The following is a 26,430-nucleotide window of genomic DNA, read 5'->3' as shown; positions in this document are numbered from 1 at the left end:
TCTTTTCTAGCTTTCTCATTAAAAAGCAAGTTTGGGAAGGCAGAAGGAGAAACCTTCCTGCAGCAAAACCTGGTGGGCAGTGACACCTGTGACTAAGCCCTGAAGGGTGGAATAGAGGAAAGATTGTCAAGTTATGTTGGAGGTTTCACAACATTTTGACTTAGCCAGAGTGAGCTAATGCTGAGAAAATCGGAAAGGTGTGGAAGGGAAAAGGTTGCTACTGAGATCAGTCCATACGAAACAAAAATTTCTGAGAGAATATTCAATTAAAAAGGACAAGTTCTAGTTCAGTCTGGAAGAGGAGCTGCACAGCATCCTATCAGGGTAAAACATGTGAGGGGAAGGAGCAAAAGGCAGGGGACATCCACAAAACTCAGCAGGAAAAGCCTGGACTTTTTGGAGGGAGCAGAGCAGCAGTAATAAGCAGTGTGCATATCAGAGGGTGTGATCTCTCTGGAGCACAGTTATACTTAGTTTCAGGAGCTGGTTCCACTGATTACCTTGAATGACATCACTTATTGCCTAATGTAAGCCCATGTTGGACTGCTGCCTAATCTGCTGTTGTGCTGGTGAACACTCTGTGTGTGAATGTGTAAGCTTCCCTGCAACAGGAAAAAGTAAGAGGTTGTTACAATGCAAACATATAAACTAAAAAGATCAATAAAAGTTGTTTCCTTAACTAAATCATACCCTGAGTTTCCTTGGACTCAATCAAAATTTGGTGTGAATAGCAAATACAGGATCTCTGCACCAAAAGAACAGTCAAATGTCTTGCTTTTTTTCTCCTATAGTTAAAGGAGAACAAAGTTGGTTTACTCTCTAAGGTTCAGTCTCTAATACATTAAACATTTTGAAGAATAACACTGTTACTTATTTTGCTGCACTTGATCCCATATTTCCTTTATCAGAAATGTATGTTCAAATCACACTGTATCTGCAGATGAGCACTGGTGGGGCACAAGATGCCTACACCTTCCCAGTTGAAGAGGATGTTGAGCATTAATATGTTCATCAGGACCTAGAACTGATTCTCTTAATACAGTATTTCATGGAACCTCCTTTTATTTAATTTTAAAATCTTAGAAATTGACATGATACTGTTTAAATTATACATCACATGTATACAGTACTTTTTTATAGCTAGGCCAATATATACTATATATATACTACAGTATAGTAGTGTACCTTTCTAAAACACACATTTCTGGAGGAGAGAGGAAAGAAAGAAGGCATCTGTTGACTGGTGAGTACTACCAGGCTTTGCCTTTCAGACTCCTCACTTACTAAAATCTGACAGATATAATGAAAGCGCTGCATGTGACGTGAATTCAAGATGTCCTCAGAAAAATCCTAATGTTATACATTGGTCTATTCCCTTAGGCAGTCAGCATTCACCTCAAATATCCATCAACAAGGATATGAGTAGGGTTGTGCTTTTGTATGACAGAAATGAGGACTTCCTTCTTTTTGTTCCCAAATAAGTTATTTTCCACTCCAATGACTAGAAGATTTATTTGCATGCAGCTGTCTCTCAGCTGCTCAGTTTGACCTCATCTTCAACTCCTTCATTTCCACTTTGACTCTCACCAACATGTGTATTTTAATAAGTAAATGCACCAGTCTGAATGGACAGGTCAGGATTTGTGAGGTCACTGGGCAGTTCTGATTTTAATCACTGGAAATGTGAACTCTGCAAAAAGGTGTTCATAAAAGTCTACTTAATTCACCACCACTCTTCTAAAGAAAATCAGCTTTCTATATTTTCCAGCCTGGTAAGAAAAGCTTACTGGAGATTGGGCTTACAGGCATGGTTTGGTGGTGCACTTGGCAGTGTTAGGTTTATGGTTGGGCTCAAAGATCTTAAAGGTCTTTTCCAACCTGAAAAGCCCTATAATTCTGTGATTTGAGTTTGTTTCACTGGTAGTCAGCCCATAAAAGAGTCTTCTTCCAGTTTTGCATATGATTTATTCCTGCTACAACTAATGGAGGATTCTTTATGATCTGTTTTTCTCCTACACCCCTTTTCTGTGATTGCTGCCACAGGTCTTGACACAAAAGTATCAGATGCTGTAATACTTCTGTTCTTAGAGTTTTGTTGTATTTTATTTTATGATATGGTTATTAAGTACGATGTAGACACCTAAGTAAGTTTCATTCATACCATAATTAAGACAAAAGTATTTTCCCTTTAAATTGAAGGAACCCTTCTTGAAAAGCATTGCTAGGGTTGGTGGCAGCTTATTGACATAAGTTTTGGAGGCTCCAATGATAACTGAACATAGTTGCTGAATCTGAAGTTTATTTCCCAAATTTTATATCCCCATAAATATTTTCTTCATAATGTCACAATAGAATGTGAAATTTTCTATTCTATAATTCATTAAATTTTTTTCTACTTTAGTCTATTTTGAAAAAAGCTGTTTTAGATATATTCATCAAATATTCTCTATGTTTGTTTATCTGACTCAAAATATGAATTAAATCAGTGCTTTTGACTTCTGATATTTTACTGATTTTGAGTTCACTCCCACTTTCTTTCTCATTTTCTTTCTTTTTATTTTTTTTAAAGAAATAAATATCAGTTCTATTTCTTTGAAATTCAGAAATATTTAGATAAGTTCTACACCTGATGTATCTTTCTGCCCTGCAATTTTTTGCTTGGTATGATACTGAATAAAATAGAGCACTGACTTTGTCATTCTATTGCTAACAGTGTTCTGTGTGAGAAAGACTGTTGTATTTAGTAAGTATACTACAAGGCAGTCTGCTGCAGTGGACAAAAAATGCTTTCCTTCTTTTTCCTATTTTTGCAGTGATAAGGGAACACCTGCTGTTCCTTATTTAAGATATAAAAAAGCAAACTGAGTTAATCCTTCCAGTAATTATTATTTCCTTTTGATATTGTTCCACCTCCCTTGCTGAGTGATGAGAACTGTTCTCAGCCACCTTGTTAAAACAAAAATGCAATATAATCACAAAATGACTGTCAGCCTCCTGAATGTCCTTCACACCTTTCTGAAACTATCTTCCCCTTCCCCCTGGATTGCTTTCACATTATGTTATGAAGATTGATTTTGTACCTTTTGGGGTAAGGTTTAGATAAATCTTTGTCCAAGCTGTGAAGCCTACAAATGCTTTTGGGGCAATACCACATCTTAAGCACTGTGAACTGCCACACAGAGCTTGAAGTCAAAAAACAAGAGAACATCAAAAGATCCTTCTTGAGAAGTAGGAAAAAGTTGTTATTTTAAGCCCAGCTTCATATTTGACTCTTTGAGCATGTGAAAACTACAGAAATACAGTTTAATGTGTGGGGAATTGCTGTAAAACAAAGTTAGCTTTTATTGAGATTGGTTTGGACATAACATGAGGAGCAGATTAGCCTGAAGTTTTATGCAGCTTCATGAGATTCTTCTCTGCCCAGCCTTGGCATGTGATTTTTCAGTACCTGCATGCTAATTATGCCCTTATTGCCACATCTTGTCCTGCCCAGTGACATGTCTGAGATCTCTTGCTCAGGTTTTTAAGTTAAGTTATTAAACTGGGGTTTTTTTATGATGCAAATAATAACAGCAGATGAAAGTATTTTAGAAAGAGAAATACATTTTTAGTGTGAAATTCTCCATAAAAATATCAGTGTTGAAAGACTTTTTTGAAGGATTTATTGATCTTTATTGAACAAAGTTGTCAGCACTAAGTATTGTGTGATTTTGCTGGAAAGGAGTCATAGAACAATTAACACTTACTGTTGATCCAAACGTTAAGCTACCTGGGCAGCTTTCAAAATAGCAAAAAAAAAAAATTATTTACAATCACCTGGTTTATCTCATTGGTTTTTTCCTTTTTTTTTTTTTAATTGACAGTACAGTTTGGGTAAAGGACTGACCATCAGGTTCAAAGGTGTTGGCTGTGGGAAGCAGGACATCCAAGTGGAGCTTGTCTGGTGGCTAGGCAAATTCCAGCTGTTGCTAGGATAGCATCTGCTCTTGAATGGCTTTCACAAGGCTTTCTGAGAGCGAGGAGAGGTTATGTCTGCAGTTTAGAACAGATTGAGATATGGCAGTGAAGAGATAGCATGTTTGCAGTGGTTTCAAGCACTTATGCTGAGTGCTGCTTTGACTTCAGGCCATTGATGTTCCTAAGGCAGGAGCCATCAGTCTGTCAGATGAAGCACAGTCATGGATTTTAAATGCATTAATAGAAGCAACCCTTTCACTGTAGTCCTGCCCATTACAGAGAAAAGATTGTGGCATTTGGTTTTCTCCCTTGTGGGATGCAGAGAATGTTAAATGCTTCCCTGGGAGTACAAATGCTAATGAGTATCTACAGGTTGCTCTCAGCCTTCTAACCTCCCTCTGCTAGGTAGATCATATACATCTTTTGATCCACAGATGCATGTGGATCAATGACATCCTGAATTTTTGAGTGACAGGATGTCCTGGATGTTGTAAAGATCTTCCTGCCATGCTACATTCCAATTTGGAAAAGAAGAATACACCCTGGCAGATCACCCAAGAAAGATTGCTGACTGCTGTTATATGCAATATGTTTCTTCTAGCCTTTAGTGATATGAAACTGATTTCTAGTCCTTTTCAAAACCTGAAAATGCAACAAAACAAAACAAAACAAAAAAACAAACCCCACAACTTTATCTTCTGCTATGTTTAAGGCTTTCCATTCTGTACTGTGAAGAAGCCAAGGTTGTTTAATATTATTTTCATAGACAGCCAGAAAAAGATTTGAAATACTGATTTGTCATGTTATTCAAGTAAAGAAAATATATATAGATATACATATATTTTTAGAGACTGTCTCTCTCTTTCTTTTTCTCTATAGATACACAGATATTTTTTTATATACTTTACTCTCATCAAAACAAACCCAGTGTATGCAGTAGGGAACTCTAGAACTGAGTCACCAACATTCATTATTTTCATCTAACATCTATAATTAAACTTATTTGAGGTTCTTTTTCTGTGATTATACAGAATTGGTATAAGCACATTTAGTGCCACTGAATGTTTCAGGCACTAACAAGCCTTCTGCTACATTGAGCAATTTTATCCTCTGCAGCTCACTATTTGTTTGTGCTTTGCACCTAATAACTTCTGTGGTTAAAATTAGAACTTCTCTTCTTTCCATTAATATCTGCCAGCTACCCGCCCTGTTCACCAAGTGAAAATTTTTATTTTTTTCCTGTTGTGTGGTGATATGAGGTAAATCTAAGTTAAGTTGTGGATTAGAGTCTACTGACCTTCTGCTGTTAATACCAGCCTGGGAATTGTGGTTGGTCTGCAGTCCTCCTCCTCTCCTCTGTCACCTCTGCACCAGCTGACCAGAGGTGGATTTGAGTTGTTTCCTAAGTGTATCTATGTTTGCTTTGCTTGAAGTGTTTAATATTTCACTTCTGTTGTGGTTTAATCCCAGCTGACAGCTAAGTACCACACCTGCTTGCTCACTCCACCCCCTCCCCAGCTGGATAGAGAGGAGAATCAGAGAGAGGTAAAACATGTTGGTTGAGATAAGAATATAATTGAAACAAACAAAATTATAATAACAACGATAATAATAATAATAAACAACACTATGCTAGCTACTAAGAAGAAAATTAACTTTATTCCAGCTGAAACAAGGACAACTCCTAATCTTAGCAGTGTGTAGATAAGATAAAGTGCCTGATTTCTTTATTCATATTTACTGTTTTCTGCAATGCATAGTCCTATCAGCTTTGGTGTAATTGCTTGTGGAGTGTAAATAAGTATATTTATAAACAACTTGTAAATAAGTATACAAGGATTTCTCAGAGGTAAGAAGCACAGTGATGAGAGAACAAATCATCAGCTCCAAGTAAAAAAGCCTCTGCAGTTAGGTAGTCATTTTATGTACAGCAGTCAACCCATCTTTTTCAATGTCAGTAAAAAAACTTCCCATCCCATCATCAAATATTTATCTGTAAGCACTGAGATGAAGAAATATGCATTGCACTGAAGTCATGGGAGTTTTTTACGAATTAAAGATTGCTGTTATTATCAGGTTTTTCCCCTATCCTTTCTATACACCCTGAAGAGAAACAGCCACAAAAAATAATGAATATAAAGGTGTTAATGTTAACTAATAACTCAGGATATTGCTTCATCTGAAGTTGGAAAAAATTGACCATGTTTGATCAACAACAGTTTAGTCTGGAGCATGTAGGTAAAAAAACCTTTGGGAGATCTGCTTTCCTCCAAAATGGCAACAAAGTGGAGTGATTCTTACAAAAGTAGATTATTCACACAGTGAAATATCAAGAACCCTAGCTAGAATCAAAAAGAAGCCTCTTCCTGGCTCCAGATGACTATAAAAATCAGAATTGTTAAGCTGAGTTCAGATCAGTCCCTTTACAACATCTGAGGTTCCAGCTCTAAAATGGATTTTATTATTTTTTTAAGAAGTATAACTTAGATTAAAAAATTTACAAGACCTATGAGTAAAATGCAGCTTGAGTGCTGAAGTACATAGTGAAAGTCCTTTAACTGCAGAGGATGGATACCTATGGGTAGGCTAACAGATAGAATTGATGGAGGAGGTCAACCCTCTTAAAAGTGTGTTGAGTCTTTTATTTAAACAGTCGATAGAAATCTGGCCAGTTTAAGAGGTATCTAGCTTCTGCTGGACTCTGAGGTGCTACTTTGTGGCAAGGCAGTAATGGAACACTTGAAATTTCCTTAATTCTCCTCTGCTGGAGATCTGGCCCTCAAATGTACTCCCTACCTGTGCTGGTAATTCAATTAAGCACAGCCTTTTTCCACGATGAGAAGCAGTTTTTCCTGTTTACAATCCCCATTCTACCCCCAGCTCCTGCTGTGTGACCTCCCTGCCTGCAGCTGCATCCCACTGCCCCAGCCCAGGCTGTGGCTTGGGTTTGCCATGAGCAGCTGGGCAGGCAGGGACACTCCAGGCACACTTCTGCTGCAGCTGACAACTGGCGTCATTCCTTTCGAGCCCATGGTGATGGTTTGGGTTAAAATCCATACGTGGGAGGCAATCCCAATTGAAATGGGAATCATTCTGACTCTTTAGTGTCCTAACTTGCCCCAGGTATTTCATTTGTAGTTGTGGTTAAAAATAGAAAAGGTAATTCTTCAAGGTTCATTTCTGGAGAGAGACTCCTCATGTCTTGGGTTCTGAATTTAGAAGAAAAAGAGAACAATTCATATTTTGTTTAGGTGTTTGAATAAAATCCTTTTCACATGGGTCCCTAACCTCCCATTAACATAGCACCAAGACTCATTTTGTGAAATCCTGATCTGCATGAACAGTGCTTTCAGAGCCAGTGCCCCAAGGAGCCAAGAGCAAAGAAGTTTATTAGCTTCCCCTGGCACACTTGGAGTTACAGAGTTCTTTGCATGGATAAGATTGATGGATGTCTCACTGAGGATTTTGTTGTTAACTTCATTTAGAGAATTTCCCTTCACCTGGAGATCACTCTGATAAATTTTATTGCAGGAGAAAACAGTTTGGTACACTGATATTTGACATTTTATTCCCATAGCAACTTCCCTCAGAGAGCCTTCCAGTTCAGTTATTAATGAGGTTATTTTCATAGAAACTCTGAAGGAGGTGAATATTCCCAATTTCCAGCTGAAAAAGATGCTTCATAGCCTATTATGTGCATCCTGATCTCACAGGGAAGTCAATTACAGTAAAGTGAAATTTAGATTTTCTATATTGTAGCAATACATTTTCACAAGGAGTATCTTTTCTGCTGCTTATACCTGTCAGCCTGTTTCTCCTTGCAATGATTTCAGAGATTATTTTTGTCAGCTCATCCATAAGTGAACAACGTAGTCAATCAGAAACTCTCTTTTCTCAACAAAAGGGTGCTGTGTTTTATCATTTACCAAAGGCCTTACATTTTACATTAGAGCAGCTTTTAAAACTTTTCTCAGTTTCAATGTCAGTGTCTTTTGAAAGAGCTATGAAAAGCATGGAGACTCACAGAGGCTTCCCTGATACTCACTAGCTGTGATAAAGTCCAGTATATCAATTCAATTGTTCATTGGTGATTTCTGATGTTTCCAGTGATACTACTAAGTTAATAGGTTTTCTGAACCAAATCTCTCTCCTGTCACAAAACAAAACTGTTATCATTGGAACAAAAAGGGATCTTTAACTGACACTTTCACTGATCTTAAAATAAAAATAATTTACTGACTTGTGAGTTTATAGTAGCAAAATTTTGTAAATTACTGGTTGTAATAGGATACATGGATGAGAAGTTCCAATTACTTTCCACTAAGCCAAGTGAGTCAATGAAAATAAACTTTTCTACTGGAAAATAGGTTACCTGAATGCTGTATGCTAACAGAGCATAGAAGCAGCCAAATCAGTTCTGTTATGATAAACTAACCTATGGTTTTACTGAAGATTTGACACTGCCTGACTAAATTCTGATCGTTTCTGTGTGACAGTGAGGTCAGGGCTATGGGCTGAAATCAGTTGCATTGTTAGCCAATGCATCAAACCTAATAATAACCTAGTAATTGCAGTTATTCATGACACATAGCTTCAGTGCCAGTCTAGATACAGAGAGAATCATGTTCTTTCGTAGAATTATAGAATCATAGAATGATGTGGCCATTTTTGTGTGGCCAGCTTCACGTGACCAGTCACACTGAATCCTGCACAAGAAATGAACATACCTACCACACTCTCTGTAAGTATTTTCAACTACTAGCGAGTCTTTTCTGACCTTCAGGATTGTGTTAACCAGGCTCTGGTCATTTGCAGACATCAGTATCATTTATTTAGCAAAGGTGAAGATTGTTACGATATTTCAGTCCATCCAGAGGAATATCTGACCTCTGATGATATTTTTCATAGCACTGAGTTACACACCAATATGTAAAATCCCTGACCAGCTGTTACAGGCTTTTCACAACAATCTATTGCTATTTGCTCTTTGTTGAAAAAGAGTGGTAGATCTGGCACTCCAAAATCCTTTTGCTGTTCTGTTAAATCTATCAGTAAAAGCCCATGCATTTGAAATCCAATTGTTTGGGGATTTTTATCTAGATTGATGGATGATTAACCAGACATCGTAACAGAAGATAATGAGATGTTGAAAAGAGTTGCTTTTAAATTAGGCTGCTGAAGGATTACACCAAATTGACCCACACAGTCAGGACCATCTAGGCTGAAGGCCCATCATAAACATAAAAATTCTCACTCTCAGTCCATGGTATCCCATTTTCAGACTGACCAGATCAGTGAACATCCACCTCCATATGTGTGGAAGCAGCATTAAGAGTGTCAGCTCTGCACAGATCTCTCCATAATCACAGTCTGAGTCTTTCCCACTTTATGCCTTCACTATGTGCTAGTTCTTCCCCTTTCTGAACCTGCCTTTCAATTGATGATATCTTGGGGCAGGAATTATTATAAATTTAATTGACTTTTTGCAGTATTATCCTCCATTCATGCTTGCCACTGTCGTATTTTGTCTCTTTTTCCTTTTAAGCTGTCTCAGCTGCTGCTGTTTTAAATCTTAGGTGTTTGTCAAGGGAGCTTCACCTTGGTAATTGCCTGTACCATTAGTCATCACCAGGATTTTGGAAGATCTTGCATTATCCCCCAAAAAAGACAACTAAAACACATCATTGTCTGTGCTAATTTTTCTGCAGCTCACATCATCAGTGGTGACGTTAAACAGAGTCATTCTTTCCTGTTTTGTCCTGCACTGCCAATGAGCACATCCTATGAACTTGGGCTTGATCCCTACTAGATTGTCCAGCAGACTTTTTGTGATGGTAACACACATTTTACGTTCCTTATATCTTCTGCCTAGCTCTGACAGCAATATTTGACCTTCTTTTTGTTGTTGTGTATCAGTAAGAAACAATGGAAAATTCATTAGTTGAAATGAGTAACTTTGCCTTCAAACAATAGTAATTGTATTTTGGTCTGTATTAGCTTAAATCTTTCTGACATGGGATGTTTATTATTATTCCTACTTATTCTAGGAAAGCTAATTGGTTGTCTTGCTGGAATTGCCATCAAAGTTAAAAGACCTGCTTAGCAGATCATTTTAAATTAGTCTTTATCTTTGTTGCCTGAGCTTACTTATGTGTGAGGAAAAAATGCAAATATTAGCGTCAGTACACATTAAGGTGGCAGGGATCAGAGTTTGATCTCTACTTTGATATAAAGCTATTCCTAAAAGTAAAGCAAAGTTAGAGTAAAATACATAAATTCTGTACTAATAAGTGCTCCAACTTACCTGTGAAGGTGACCATTTCATTCCACCACCTTTGAAACCTGACTTCTAACAAAACCAGTGCTGTAGGTGTATTAATCCAGTCCAAAAGTCCTTACTGCCAGCAAAAGGGGAGCTTGTGCTCTCCTCTGTTCCTGCTGTCTGCAGCATGCCAGACATGGTGTCTCTGTGATTGTCTCATTTTCCTGTCAGTTTTTCAAAGAGCAATCATTTTACCTGGATGATCATGTGCTCTTGTCATAGCATCACATGAAAAGGATCAGAAAGGGCTAAAATACAGTGTTGGTGAGATGGTCTTTGAGAGAAATTTGGTATGTGTGTAGGGTCTAAAACATGTAAGTTCTGTTTCTGATGTTGGGAAATATAAATATTGTCTACTTCCTCTCATTATTAGGCTGTATGAAAATAGAAATCCTTCCTATGAAAAGCCAAAAGCAAAATTAAAAGTAGAATTTCTTGAAATGTTCTCGTTTCAGAAAAAAAAGTATCAGAAATTCACACACTCTATATGGTCAAAGACAGCAATAATAGTAATGCAGAAATCATCATGAATCAATACCCAGAAAATTTTCATTTCAGTTGAGATCAGTGAAGAACTTTTGATTTTGTAGTTCTTTCACTTGCTTCTCCAATAAAAAAGAGGAAGAATGGAAAGAAAGCACAAAGCAAAAAGATGAGAAAAACTCCAAAACTAGGTAACTTTCTGTTTGCTTTCATTGGAGTTGCAATCACATTTTTACCCAAAAAACCAGAACTTTCGTATTGCTTTGTATCCTTCAGATTGAGATTATTTATTTAAAAGAATAGTTTTCCTCTCACCTCTTCCTGCCTTTGCTCACACAAGCCATCACAGGCAAGAATCAGCTTTTCAATTAATCCTTTTTTTCCCCAGCCACCTGAGAGTGCTGCTGTCTGCCTCTGAAACAGAGTAAGCTGTCTGAAGACAGAGGCAACACACCAAAATCTCCAATTAGGAATTGTTATGGTAACAAATTGGACTAGTTTTAAAGAGGCATAAAGATATGAAAATTAACTTTATTTTTTAATCTAATGCTCCCAAGAAACACCCTGGGAGAGATATGCAGCCACAAGAGCTCTTCTGATCAGTACAATTAATCTTTGCCAGTAAACACCTATTTGTGCTCAGTCCTTCAGACAGAAGAGCTAATTTCATCCAACCTGTGTTAAAATCCTCGTGGAGCAAAGCAGCAGCTAAACATCCCCACACCTTCCACAGAGCAACAGTTTTTTTTGTTTTTCCATGGGATAACAATAACAGCAACCCCTGCAGCTGCTGGTGCTTCTGGTGAAGCTATGGGCAACCTTTCAGTAGAATTTGGGCAAAAACTAATGACTGTGTTCTTACACCAAAATCCTGCTGCACTTTGCAGCTCTGAGACTCTGTGCTGAGCTCAGTGGCTGGCAGGCAAATCCCTCCAGGGCTCACAGAAGTTGACACCCACATCCCTAAAAGCATCAGATGACTTTTCTTGATTTTTGGTGTGGTGATATACCTCCAGTTTCTCCAACAGGCTCTTGAGATTGTGGGATGGCAGTCAGCAGTTTCAGCTTAAACTTCCCTCAGAGAAAAGCTGTAATGATTTGCAGCCTGTTCTACTTGTCTGAAGAGCAAACTGTTTTACAGGCTTCAGGTGTTTGCCTGATGTATTTTTCAGAATAGATGTATTTAATGGCTGTATCGTTTTAATTTGGATTATTAGGGGTATAAGCAGCTGTGGAGAGAAATTTTCATTTGATCCTGGGTTCAAACAGATTCTTGTTTACCAAGGAGTTGCAGTTTCCTTGTGAATGCAAAATCTCTTAGGTTTTTTTACAGCTTTTACTGAATAGCATTAGAAATACAATCATGTTCTTTTGCAGAACTGAAAGGGAAGAACAGTTTTGAGAATCAGTCCTTGCATCTTTTCTACTTAGCAGCTTGGTTACTTTCAAATGCTAATTTTCTTTAGAGTTTCAATTTTACTTCTGGTTGTGGCAACACATGCTTGTTTCTATAACAGCGTAAATTATTAGCTGATTCACCAAATTTTTCTAGTCTGTTTTTATAGCATTTTGAAAAGTGGTAGGCTCTTGTAGCTCTTTCCAGTATTCATTTTAACTAACATATTCAGAAAATTCCCCAACCATTTAGGGAAAACCCCACTCTTTTTAATGATGTGATGTGAGGTGGATTTTACTGATTACAGTGTAGAACCCCATGATGCTTGCACTGCTTTTGATGAAAAAACGATTCATGGTCTAAATATTCTGTGAATTTCACCAAACGTGTAGCTAAATTGCATGTGAAGTACTGCTATGCAGGAGGATTGACATAAGGAAATCAGAATTTCTGTAATGTACCACAGTAGATGTTCTTTAGCCCAATCTTTTATCTATGCTATCAGCTATTTATTGATGGAATATAGAAATAAGAGAGATACAAATAAAATTACAGTGTTGGTTTTCCAACACCCTGGTACTGAGTTTTTCTCCCCATTTTAATATGGGAAAAGGTTGCTTCCACTATGTCTTGTTTGAAATATGACATAGATGGCAGATAACAAGGAGCTCTGACACCCTGATTTCTTTTCTTTGAAACAGACCTTCCCCCTGAAAAAGATCTTAATGAATAATGAAGCTTGTTGCCAAATCAAAATGCTGTTATTTTCCTTTACAAAATGTAAGCCTTATGCTGAGAAGGCAAAGCTGGTTTTGAAAGTTTGAACAGAATTCAAGTTTACCTTTCCAGGTTTCATTCTGGCACAGTTCAAAGCTGGACTACATTTCTGTGCTATGACACTTCTTCAAAGGTATTGGAATCTGATCCTTGTATCCCCTTCTGTAGATCCAAATCTTGTACCTGTTCAAAGCTCCCATAGCCCAACACGCCACCAGCTCAGAGGGAGCAGAGCACAGGTCATGCAAGCTGTGAGGACACCCAGGAAAGTGAAATGTAGCCCAGCCCAAGAGCTCAACAAGAAAGCAAAATACAGAAATTATTTATTACAATAAAGCCACTTTGGATAAGTCAAGGGTTCTGAAATGAAAGCGTTTTGATAATGCAGAAGTGTTTCACTCTGATTGAAGAAAGTACGCAAACATGATCTGACTAAAATGCATTGTAAAGTTCAAAACAAAATGAGCTGAATTTTATATAAAATTTGTTTGGCCTGCAAAGATCTTAAATTCTTCCTAATTTCAAAGAAGGTCTGAATAATTATAAAAGTATTAACATAATTAGAAACAGTTTATCTTGAGACTAAAGCACTCATTAATTATGAAGAATTGAGACCTTGTAAAGCAATTTAAATACAAAGTCCCTAAATGTGATAGAAAACACCACAATTCATGATTAGTGAGATAAAAACAGCTCTGAAATGTCTTTTTTTGTTATGTATCTCTTCCTAAGAAGTAAGTTTCCCAGTCAAATAATGTGTAGTAATATCTCATTTTACTCAGAAACCTATGAGGCTATGAAGATATGTACTCTTTGTTCACTTCAAAGACAAGCCAAGCTTTATCATTCTGTCAGCAGAAATGCATTTCTTCCTTAATTTAAGCAGTATCCTTCTTCACTACTGCACTTGCCATGAACAGAGCATGATGGAATGTGACTCTTTATGACTACCCAAACCATTTTATGACCCTTAACTTGATTTTTAGGCACTGTTCATGTTTGTCCTATCCATGCTCATTCAAGCAGGGGATTTTATTATGTATATTGAATATATATGACTGTGTCCACTTGGTTACTCATCTTATGTGTTTAGTGTGGAAGGACTGTAACAATTTCAACAAGATCTGATGGCTGTAAAGATCTACTGAGGTTCTGTCAGCACAGCCTCTGGCTCTCCCTGGAAAAGCCTGGAGCATCTGAAAAGCAAACAGACGTAGAAGGAAGATTGCAGAACTAGTCTGAAATCCTAATAGCAGTGCTATCCAGTGAGTCTCAGGGCAAACCATACAGGCTAAATCTAGAAGGAAATTTGATTTAGTTATTATTCTGTTTTCCTGATTCACAGAAACAGGAAGCATTAGACCACCCCAAAACAGACCTGCAAGGCAGCGCTCAGACTTAAATAAAAATCTGTTTTCTTGGCTAACAGCCACATCACATATCTTTGTTCCTGTTTTCTCTTGAGATCAGTGAGAATGAAGGTTGACATGCTGAAATGCTCACTGTGTTAAAAATGTGGCTTTACTGTACACCTCCTAATGCCTTAGTGCTCATGTTCTGGTTTTGGCTACTCCCAGACAGTCCAAATAAATCAGTGGGACTCAACCAGGGAAGGAGAGTCTGTATTCAGCTTATCAAGTTCTTCCAGAATGGCCTCTACTTTAGTTTTCATTCTGCAAAGCATGTGTATGCCTGTGCTTTGGCCTCGTTCAATTGGATATTTTCTCTAGGAGATACAAAGTCCTTTCAGGTAATGGTTATTGAATGTATTTGGACAAATTACATATACAGGCTGTAAATATTCCTCAGCTGCAGCAAGAAAACAGATACCAGCTCTATCTAGAATCCACCCAGCATTTATATTGCCTCTGTAGCTAAATGTAATTTACACTTGAACAAATGATGTGTAACATGAGAATATTTTAAACCAGTAAAACTGCAAGTGAAAGGGTAAAAATGTTTTGTTCTTTTGTGAGATCATAAATCAAACACATAATACATAATGGTCTGTTGTTGATGGAATTCTTTTTTTTTTTGGTTCAAGTAACCATAGCACTTGAGAATAATGCAGCAGAGGTGAATGCATATGAAATATTTCATTGTTTAAACATATATCATTATGTATATAATGCTGGTTAATAAAAGAATAGGCATTTCCACTACAACTATCCAATGTTTTTGCAGCATGGTTGTTCAAACCCAATAGTCTGTGAGGTGAATATTTACCCCAAAGTATACTTTATCCTCAGGGAAGAGTGGAGCTAGAAATATTTATTTTATCATTCACTAGAAAGTTTTATACCAAACATCTGCTCCATCAGGGCTGCTGCAGTTTGGAAGACATGCCTGAGAAGGTGTGGCATGAAGCAGAAGTCAGGTTCCCTTCTCAGCTCTGCCACAAGATGATGTGTGGGGTTTGAGTCACTCTACTGATTTCTGTACCTCCACTTCCACACTGGGGTAGACTTCTCACTCCTTAAAAATGGCTTTCAGTCTTCACAGTGCTTTTAGAAAGCACTGTGACCTGAATTGGCTCTTACTACTCTCCCAATTACTTGTGGGTCTGAGCTCTAAGATACTTTCTATACCTAATTTTACAGCTGCTTGGTGATGTAATGATTCATTTTTCTACAGACGGTGGCAGAGGATATTGCAGCTCTTGCCTAAGGTCACAGGAGAAGGCTGTGGCAGTAGAGGGGCTCCTGTGTGTAATTCAGTCACAAACCACTGCACCATCATACTAGATATTTCTGATAAGTTTTTTTAGTACACTAATACATTTGACCATGTATCTGTAATGGTTAGGACCACATTTTTTTGCTTTTCCTGGCAAGCAGGATGAAACCTATAATTCAGCTTGTGAATCCCATTGTCCTCATCTGGCTTTTATTTGTTCAAGATCAAACTACTGGAAAATGCTCTACATGGGGCTAATTCAAAACTGTGATTCTAATCCAAGTAAGGTATGCTTGCACTAAAAGTTGTTAATAGGAAATTGAACCTGTGCAATTGAATGAATTTAAGATTTATTTGAATATGACTAAATGGAAAGAAACAAATTATTTCAATGTATATATATAGCACATTGCTGAAATTAACAGGCATCCTTTGCTCTAATACCGTAACATGAAACAAGATGTCAAAAATGCTGATCTATTTTGTCTCTTAGTTATCAAAATATCTGGTTTATTCCATATTCCTTCTTGGTTTTGAATTAATGGCAACTTCTTAAAGGATGAAGGTGGGAAATGGGGGAAGGGAGATTTATAACACTTGATTTTTCCAAACTGGAGGAAATCAAAGAAACTGGAAAGAAACTCTCTCATAGGGTTGTTAATAAGTTTCATTCTGTGGGTTTACCTCTATGAAAAATTTCCTGAAGACAATATAAACTAATCTTATTTTCTGAAAATATTTCAGACTCAAATTCAGAGCCAAGGTATAAGACCTCCAAAGTATGCTGTGGTAATCAAATGAAAGAAGTGTTCAAAAAGTTGGAAATATATTTTTTTCTCTTGAGTAAAAAGTACAAAGAAAGCTATTTTCATGACAGTAATAGTCATATTACTGACACTGAAGAAAATGCCCTTTGCCAGCCACACCATTATCTCAGTGGGGCTTTGCACTAGAAAAATGTCATTAGCCACACCACCAGGCACCACAACAACTAGACATGCCATGTTTTGGAGGACAAGAGTTTAATACTTGTGATCTCCTCATTGCACAGAGGAAATGGCAGTGTCTGACCTTGGTGATATTTTCAACATTGGAAATTACAGAGGTCATGATGAGCTGTAATTCTTCTCAGAGTAAGTGGTGATATTTTGGCATTGAATTTTCGCCAGAAAAGACAAAAAAGCACGTACAGAACCTGAAAAAAAGTTGGTTTTTTTTTCAGGTGAAAAAAACAGACAAAAATTTTGTGAGTGTGAGATTAAAAACGTCTGAGGTAAACACCTGAAGTGTATGGCTAATGTAGTACCAAGGTAGCAGTGAACTCAGCTCAACCCTTCACTGCTGCCAGGGCTGTGCTGCTCTGTTCTAGACGGGATTGTTACTTAGATCATCTTAGGTTTACTCAGTGAATTTGATATTGGTCTCAGCTGCAAGGTAGCCCATTTCTTACTCTTTCCTAATATCCCAAGTAGGAATTTCCTCAGTTTGTGAATCTGCAATGTTGTATGTTTGAAGGATCAAAAGAGACTGAGTCTTGCTGTAGTGAATTATCCCTTTGCAGAGAACCACAAAGGCTGCAAACCTTGCTCATTTTAGATGCAGGCTCAGAAATGTTTACATATTTCCTCAGTCATTTAAAATTGTCTTTATTTTCTCTTGCAAAAAAGGCATTACACTCGTTGTACCTTAATTTAAATAAGGCTTGTGGGACTGTGAGCTACAGAAACAAAATAATCTTTTTTTTTCTGAATGAAGATATGAAAATATGACATCCTATTTTCTATTCAAGTTAAACATAGAAATTAAGAAGATTTCACCAGTTGTTGTGCCTATGATTTTTAACAACTTATTTAGGTTTCCACTAATCCATCTTCAATTCCATGGTCTATTGCCTCATTTAATAATTTCATTCTTATGGAAGTCCTATTTACAATTAAATCAAATTTAAAAATTTAGTTGCTCTAGTCATTCAGATCAATAAACACATGAAAGAAGGAAGTACAGAGAAATAGAAGTTATATGGACAATAAAAAATGTTCTTCTCATAGCTAAAGATAAATGCTTAATCTTGGTTTTACAAAAACAAAATAATTTTTTCAAACTGATGCATTTCAAAATACATCAGGCTTCAGTATATAATATAGTCAAGTATTATTGTAATGTAGCTTCACTGAAATTGAGATAATTACAGAATGTTTCAACAACTTTTCACTTCTTTGGGGAACTGGACTCAGCTGAGTGACTGCAAGGTAAAGAACAAACTCAAAATAAGCTTTTTATAAGGAATGTGTTTGTTAAAAGATTTAGCAAACTAAGCAGGAAACATGAGAAAGTTTGAAAGCAAAGGAATGACACAGAAAACACCAGCATGCTGTGCTGAATTTTTGGATGAATTTTTCCCATCAAAGATATTAATGAGATTGTTTGGAATGTTTTCAACACTGTGTTAAATTCCTACCTAAATTAAGGCTCATCTTGGACAGCCCAGTCATGCACTTGGGAGGGATGACATGGGAACAGGACTGAAGTGGATGTAAGTTCATGGGGAAGGTGGTTTTGCTGAGCTGACTGTTTTGTTCATCGAACTGATGCCTAAAATTGCTGGTAAAAAAATTTGAGAGGCAGACATGCAGTATAGGAAAAGGGTATTACCTTGGTTTAATAGGATTCCAGGAAAAGGGTGTTACCTTGGTTTAACAGGATTCCAGGTGCACCATCATGAAAAGAGCCCCCAGGTACAATGAAAGTGTCATTTTATGGACCTCACCAATTAGCATACCTATCTAAAATTTCCCAATAAGAAACCTAACAGATGAAGTAATTGCCCCCTTATTCAAATGACCTCCCTCCAAAAAGGTTACAACTTAGTTTACAAAAACATGTCCCAGTGATGGGGCTCTTTCAAGGTTGGTGCTTCATGTTCTTGAGATTGTGGAGATTGTTTTGTCTTCTCCAAAGATTTCTGAGCAAGGCTGGAGTACAAGGGTTATAAACATGTGGGCTAAGATATAGGGAGTGAAAAGTACAGGAATGGGAAAGGGTAAAGAGTATATATAAAAGGGTATAAAAGTATCATGAAAAAGGACAAAAAACCCGTCAGGCATCAAGACCAGAAAGAACTACAAGGCAGTGCTCCACTGTTGAAAACTGTCAGCAGAGACCCCAGCTGCAGGCTGCTGACAAACGCTTGCTTCTCAAACATCTGGGTAACCTTCATTCTTACAGGATTCAGCACAAAATTTTTGTTCCTATTTTCAGTTTCCAAGCGGCTGATAAATTCTTTACAAGGTTATGCATTTTAATTTCAGTATCCAGACTCTAAAGCTGCTACATTCACCATCTTTGTTTTCTGTAGACTGGAGTCTGCTGCTCTTGGCTCTGTCAGCTCTGGGTTAGATTTGTCTCCAGCAATTACCAGGTTGCTATAGCTGCACTAATGAAAGGAGCAACCATGTTTCCTTGAAGGCAGTGTAAGCAAGTATAAATAAACAAATGCTTTGTGGTGTTAATAGTGTAAATGAGATATCATTGCAGCAGAGAAAGCAAGATATTAACCCTTTTTAGTGGCTTGGTATCTATCAATCTTTCAATTTTCTATGCAAAGCTTAGCTTGAGATGATATAATTTTTAGGCAAATATTTAAAGTATTCTGAGTTTTGCAGGATTTTCTTGTTCATTTTGATGTGAGCCATATTTTTTTTGTATCTGTTGTGTGGACCTGGAAGAGGTTACCTGGAGAAGCTGTGGTTGCCTCACCTCTGGAAGTGTTCAAGGCCAGGTTGGATGGGCTTTGAGAAACTGGTCTAGGGGCAAGTGTCCTTGCCCAGGGCAGGAGGGTTAGAACAAGATAATCTTTAAGGTCCATTCTATGGTTCTATGATTTTTCCAGTGGCAGTCTGTCTCCACAATTTTGCCAATTACTGTTATATCCATGGGAGGCTCATAGATGAAGGTTCATGGCCAAAGCCAGGAACACAAGGAAGTTTTAATTTTAAAAAATGCTGTTAAGTTGCACTGAACTTTGTCATCTCTGGTTCACTGGATTGAACTCCTAGTGTGATTAGTTTCTGACAAGTGACTGCAAAAACTGTATCACACATTGTCATGTTTGCATTTCGGTGACTTTGCATCAAATTTGTTCAGGATGTTGCTGGAGTTTTTTTTAAAACCACCAGATCTACCAATGGAACAGAGATTTGAAGGTCATGCTGTGTTTAATCTCATGCAACACAAGTAATAATGGCATTTCTGAGAAATGAAATCTCACTCACCCTCACAGCAAAGCACTTCAGTGTCTAGGGCAGGCTGTGCTGTCAGATTTTCACAAAGTGCAAGTAAATCCCTTTTACTGCCAAGCTAAAATGAAATCTCTCAAAATAAACTTATGCTACATTTATAAAATAGTCTTACAATATTAGCATTATGTATTGCATTAAGGTGGAAAATGTTGAAGAGGTTGATCATACTAGCTCATCATGGGACAAGCTTCCATCAGTGTGGCAGAATATGGGCTTTATCCTGAAGAGTGATTACTGTAAAAATATTAACCTTATGCTATTATGCATCAGTAGGTAGATGGTGTTACCTGAATTATTCAGGATCCTTTTAATAGATCTCAATGTTTCTGGAAAATGCTGAGCAGTTTTTGCTAATGGCTGCATAATGTTAACTTTTGTCTTGTTACTTGGTTAGGAGAGAGAAATATTGCTTTTTGAAGGTACTGGGCACTGGGGGCACTGGAGCAAAATGAACTGATGAACCAAATGAATGCAGCATGTTTTAAAGCTTCCTCTTTGCTGGCTATTAAATATATTTGGTGTTTTAAGAGAAAAATTGAACACCACATGGTAAAAAGACATTAGTTGGACACACTGTAATTTCTTTTCCTATCTGGTTTCTGACTCTGACTTAGCATGCTACAAACTATTTTCCTTTTCTTCTCTCCTTTATTTTGCAGTTAACTTTGACCACTTTCAAATATTGCGGGCTATTGGGAAAGGGAGTTTTGGAAAGGTAAGAAACATCTTATTTTTAGCAGTTAAAAGTCTAATAGGGAATACTTTTGTGTTTTTCTGGTATGACTTAATTGCAGTGCAGCAAAATGTTCTGTAGCCTTTTCCTTCTTAAAGATATCTGAGCACCAGTATGATTTGAGTCTGACTGGTCATTAAATTATTTCTATCATAATACCTTCACTAAAATTAATAGAGCAAAAATTATTATGATAATTAATTCCTCCCCAGTGGAGATTAGCAGAATTTAGAAATCTGTCCTGAAAACAAAAATGAATGAAAAGGTAGGAGCAGACTGCTTTAGATAGTCCACCAGAGTGATCTTGTTCTTAAGTCTCTGGACTTATTTGTGTCTTCAAAATATTTGCAGTAATTTAAATGCACTTTACATAGATTAAATCCACTTGGGACTGTATAAACTGATATACACTATAATTATGATCATTGAGTAAATGTTTGTTCAATTCAACAGGATTTTTCTGAAACAGAGAAGATTAATGGTTTGTTTACATTGAGTAGACAACCTTTCTTTCCCATACTAGTGATTACAACAAGGTTTTAAATTTTAATACAGGTAAATACAAAGCCATGCAGTCAGAGAAAATAATATTTTAGAAGTATGAGAAACCATTTCTCACAGGAATACATTTGAAGGTGAAATATAACTGATACTTGCTCACATGACTGATCAAACAGCCATCTAGATCTTGATTTCAGTGATTCCTGAGTATGTGGCAGCTCATTGCTGGTGAAGCACTTCTGTAGTCAAGCATTAAGAACACACAAAGGATTTTGCTGTTTCCTGGCCTCCGTGCAGAACAATGACTTCAACTTTAGAGAGGCCAGAAATACTTCTTGCAGAACAGCATGGTCCTTACTCAATTCAGTAGTTTTCAAAGGAAGCCCTCTTTGAGGTCAATAGGAGAATATGCTGCTTGGGCAAAATGGTACTTAAGAATCCCTTAAAAATGAGGGCAGCAGAGATCTGTGATTGTTTATTATCACAATACTGGGATGGAATACCATGTCAGCCAAACAGAGGTCCAAGAGTGCAAGTTGGGTACAGGAAAAGGAGTTAAAGATATATCCAAATCTTGCTGGCCCTCACAGCTACTTAGAGTTCAGCATTTTTGATTGGAGTTTTTAAAATTGTCTGCTTCTGAATTTACTTAAAAGGCAAATTTTACTACAGAAATAAAGCCAGTTTCATCAGAATTTCTAACTTGCCCTCTTCCAATGTACTTTGAATCACCAGCAACTGGAATATGCTAAGCATAACTAGCTTAAAGGTCTTGCACAAAAATTAAAAAAAAAAGTATGCTGTTATTTATGAAGACACCAAAGCATAAGCAAAGAGCTACCTTCACCTCCTTAGCAAAGCAAGGTCACTGAACCCAGAAAAGCTACTTTTAGAGCAGTGCTTGGGTACCACTGATCCCTGCACTGATCTGTGCCACTCTGTCTGCCCAGATAATACACCAGGGAGGTCTGCATGTGCCCAGGAATGTGGAAACTGCTCAGTCAGTGATCACACACACTCTGTCACAGCTTGCCTGTCCCTTGGCTTGACCGAAGAGCTGCCACCTTACAGAGAAGCTGTGGCTGTGATGGTCCCACACAGGCTCAGAGCTCACCTCCTTTATCTGTCCTGTGCCAAGGTGCAACCTGAGCTCTCAAAGGACACCTTTGAAGTGAGCCTGTTTGTTTCCAGAAAAAAGAGCATGCTCGTGGTTTCTCTTCTCTCCACACCTATTTCATACCTTCTGCAACACTGTTGTGATGTTATCTTTTTCTGAAAAGCATGTTACAGTGTCTATGAGACAGCACCTGCTCTGACTGAGTCCCCAAGCAGCAGTGAGTACAGAGGGAAAGCAGGTGGCCACTTCTCAGAAAAGACAAGCCCTGGAGATACAAAACATTTGATGCCAAATGGCCTAGGAATTCCTGCAACAGCAAATGCTGCTACTGTGAATTGAAAATGGCAAAGGCAGAGGCAGGCAGCTGAATTCTGAAGGCAGCTGGGGGGACAGATCACAGCTGCTGGAGCAGCCAGGCCCAGGGGAGGAGGTGAGGAGCTGAGCATCACCTTGAGCTCTGTGCAGTGTAGAGTAGAGCTCTGCCATGTCAGATACCTCCTGCAGCAACATCCTGCAGAGGCCTGAGGTTGCTGTAGCAACCAGAGTAATTTAAGAAATATTGAGAGAGAGAGAGGGAGATACTGTACCAAGAGCAATAAAATAAAAAAATAGAGCATGTCTTAAAACATCCTATTGCTCTCAGAAAGCAGAAAAGGCCACACAGGAGCCATAAAGGAAGCAGGCAGTTTAAGGGAAGCGTGATACTGAACATGGTGTTATATGCTGTGAGATGCTACAGCACAACAGACCCCAAGCAGTAAACACCCAACAATAGAGATTAACAGTCTTGCACCTTTATTTGATATTTTCTGCTGCTGGCTACATCCAGAAGGACAATAAGAGGAAAAGTTGCCAGCAGTGAGGATTCTAAATGAACGATGAAGGCAAGACTGACTCACAGATGCTTGAAATGGTGATGGATTTACCATGTTGTTCTTTTGGCTGTGTTATAATAGGTCACTTTAAAAGGGGTTTCTTTTTTTTCCCTTGCCCATGGAAGGAAAAACAAGGTGATTTGTCAGAAGCCTGTACTCATCTGGGAAAAAAAAAAAAGCCTGTGAAACCAAGGACTTTCCTGTTGCATTTGACAACTGCAAAATAAGGATTTAAGTTTAGAGGGAACTCGTACTTTAAACATGGTCTCTGAGGATTGTGCAACTCTATTTTCACCAATATGGATTCCCCAAAGCAGGTTCACAGGAACCACACTCATATAAATCTGTAAGAAAATTAGATATTTCTAGAAATATTGTAGAAAATATTGTACAAAATATTGTATTGACCAGTTTCCTGAATGCCATGGAGAAGAGTGGATCAAAATCAGGCAACAAGCCTTCACAAAGCATGTAGGAAAATGATGTGGAAGGGTGAGGGTCCCTTTGTAAGGGCAGAGATATTAGAGACAGAGACATGAAATACCTTAGAAGTGCTCTCTCCTGCTTAATCTGGATATTTTTTTCTATTTTGTTATATGTAGAGCTAGCACTCTTCTCAAACAAAATATTGCAAAAATTATATATTTGAAGATCATCCAATAAGTACAAATCCAACGAGGATTGAAATACAAGAATTCTCATTGTCCTTTACTGCAACAATAACCATGTAATTGCAGGGTTACTGCTGCAAAATAATTTGTATTCAGATGTAACAACTAGCTCTCAGAGATATTATTGTACCAATTTTCTTTGAGTTCTCTGTTCATGAGAGTAGGTATATTGAACAATCTGACCTCCTTAAATTAAATTCAAATTGTAATTTCAATGTACAAACTCTCTCCTGTTTGTCTAAGATGCTGAGATGCAAGACTTAGCTCTGATTAATTTGGTTGTATAAAACTGTGACTTCCTGTGATGAAGTAATTGAAATTACAGTGGTGTAAACCAGATGGGAGCCCAGAAACACGTCTGCACTTACTTAGAGTACTTTAGTAAATAATATGCAAAATACTTAAAAAAAAAAAGTTGCTATCCTAAAAGCAACATAATGCACAACTGCAGAATAATAATATTGTTTGACAGTACAACAACCTATTTTTTAGCTTGAGTTAATATGAAAGGATACTAAGCAGATGTTTCAGCTGCTCCAGATGTCATGCTTTGCTCAGGGGAATCTGGGAATGAATCTCCCTATTTAAAGGAAATCCCCTGGTAGTCTAAAGACAAACTTCTGATATCCATTCTCCAACTTCTTTGTGTAAATCTCTCCAGCTCTGCTTTTAGACAGAGCTATGAGAACTACTTCTTTGATAACTATTTTTTCAGAGCACAGGGGTTAGAATAGAAAAGATAGCAGTATTTCAGGCAGATGCTCAATAGCAGATTCATCAATTCCCACCTGGAGTGTAAAGCATAGATCTGATCTCAGTCTTGTAGTCCTCTGTGTTGGGGTGAGTGCTTTCAGCCCCTCTGCTGGGCTGGGACTCCTCAGGGCAGCTGCAGCTTCCCCATCTCAGCTGGTGGCATGAGATGCAGAATATCACACAGGAGCATGGGTGAGTGTGCACTCCAGCTGCCAGCTCTCCACCTGACAGGGACCTTGTGCAGAGGTTTCTCTGACTGTGGGTTTGCATCTCTCCTCTTTGATGACCTGGCATGTAACCACGTCATGTGGCAGCTGGAGAGGTCCAAGTGCTCATGTGCCAAATTCAGACTGAGTGCACCTAGTTCTTTCCAGACCATGCACATAGAAACTCTGAGTCTCTTCTGGTGGGAAACAGGAGCAATCTGTGTTTTGCAGCAAGTCCAATATGTCAGCCATCCCCATCTTTTGCTCTGAGAAGAACTTTGTTGAAGCTACCCACTGTTGCTCAGCCAACACAGCATTATGCAGTTTTGTTCAGCAAATCTTTAGTGAATTCTGTCCCAGTTTTACTTAGCATAACTCTCTCACTTCACATACTAATTCTGCAATAGCCCATAGGGCAGTTTGTCACCCACAGCACTGTGTCTGTGTGACCTCTTAATCTGCAAATTAAACTCAATATGTAGGTTCTCCTTTTTTTTTTTGCATATGAAATCAGAGGAAATCCAAGAAGGTAGTTTAGAAGTGGAGACCATAGCACATGTTGCTTTTGAAAAATGAAGATTAGCCCTGCAGCTGTAATCTATTGGTTTCCTTCCCCTGCTCTGAGGGAAAGTGACTCCAAGTCATTCTCTGGTCACATTTCTTCTAGCCTGATAGGGTTTAAGGCAATTCACTCTTACCTTCTCTCAGAAACAGTAAAAGATAGCACCATGTGATGGCAGCTAAAACATGCAGAAATCCCCTCTTTAGAAGGGAAATATTTTCACGAGAGATTTCTCAAAATAATCATGATACAACTCCAGGGAAAATTAATGGGGATTCATAATTTCTGCCTTTAAACTTTTACAACACAGATGCCTATAAGCTAGCAATCTACAGGGTCTTCAGGGGGCGTTAGAAGGGAAACCATTCCAGGGACAGAGATAGTCCTCTGTACCTGTTTAGATCCATACCTTATGTTCCTGTCCCTCTCTGCCCACTACAGAGCTGGAGAGTTGTTGAGTTCACGACATATATTTGCTCTGAATCATCACACTGTCTGGGCTTTGGTAAATGACATTCACAGAAAAATGGAAAGAGAATGTGTGACAGGTTTCCATACTGATACATGTAAATAAGGCAATTCTGAACAGACTTTTATCATAATGAGTCATCACGGATTTTTTTTTTTTTTTGTTGAGATGCCAGAGCACCTGTTTATACCCATTTTAAAATTGCTCCTTTGGAACAATAAAAAAACCCCAACTTAAAAATTTCTCATTGAGACTGCACATGTGAGAAGAGCTTAAGGGCTTTTCCTTTCTTTCTTCCATTAATGGAAAGTTTCCATCCATTGATGTCCTACCCAGGAGAAGAGCTGACAGCCAGCAGGTAGAAGTGCCAAGGAGGATCTCCACTATGACCCAGTGCTGTCATAGCAGCGTCAGGCATTTTTCACAATAACATCAATATGGATGGAGGTTGTGTTTCCTGATCTTTAGCAGGAAGTAGCTTTATTATATTCATTAAAATTGATTTTTTATTGATTTTTTTAACCACGTTAAAAGATTTGCATGGGTATGCATTGCTAGAAAATGTTTACTATCATTCTGCTTTGAAGCTGTGTGTTAGGCAAGCTTCTACCAACAACAGAAGGTCTGTTTCAGC

The 26,430-nt window shown here is 37.9% G+C and overlaps 1 protein-coding gene across 1 annotated transcript in view; it reads left to right on the top strand.

The window, feature by feature from the left end:
* The window catches only part of STK32B (serine/threonine kinase 32B), a 157,921-nt gene that overhangs the window by 8,496 nt on the left and 122,995 nt on the right, over positions 1-26,430 (top strand). The window contains exon 2 of the mRNA XM_085059801.1: positions 20,569-20,624. Within this exon, the coding sequence (XP_084915927.1) occupies positions 20,569-20,624 (56 nt within the window). The remainder of the gene's footprint in view (positions 1-20,568; positions 20,625-26,430) is intronic.

The sequence above is a fragment of the Lichenostomus cassidix genome, chromosome 4 (genome assembly GCF_008360975.1).
Source record: "Lichenostomus cassidix isolate B80296 chromosome 4, HeHo_3.0, whole genome shotgun sequence".
Classification (NCBI taxonomy): Eukaryota; Metazoa; Chordata; class Aves; order Passeriformes; family Meliphagidae; genus Lichenostomus; species Lichenostomus cassidix.
The sequence above is the reverse complement of the archived record's forward strand: the minus strand, read 5'-3'. Positions and strand labels throughout refer to the sequence as shown.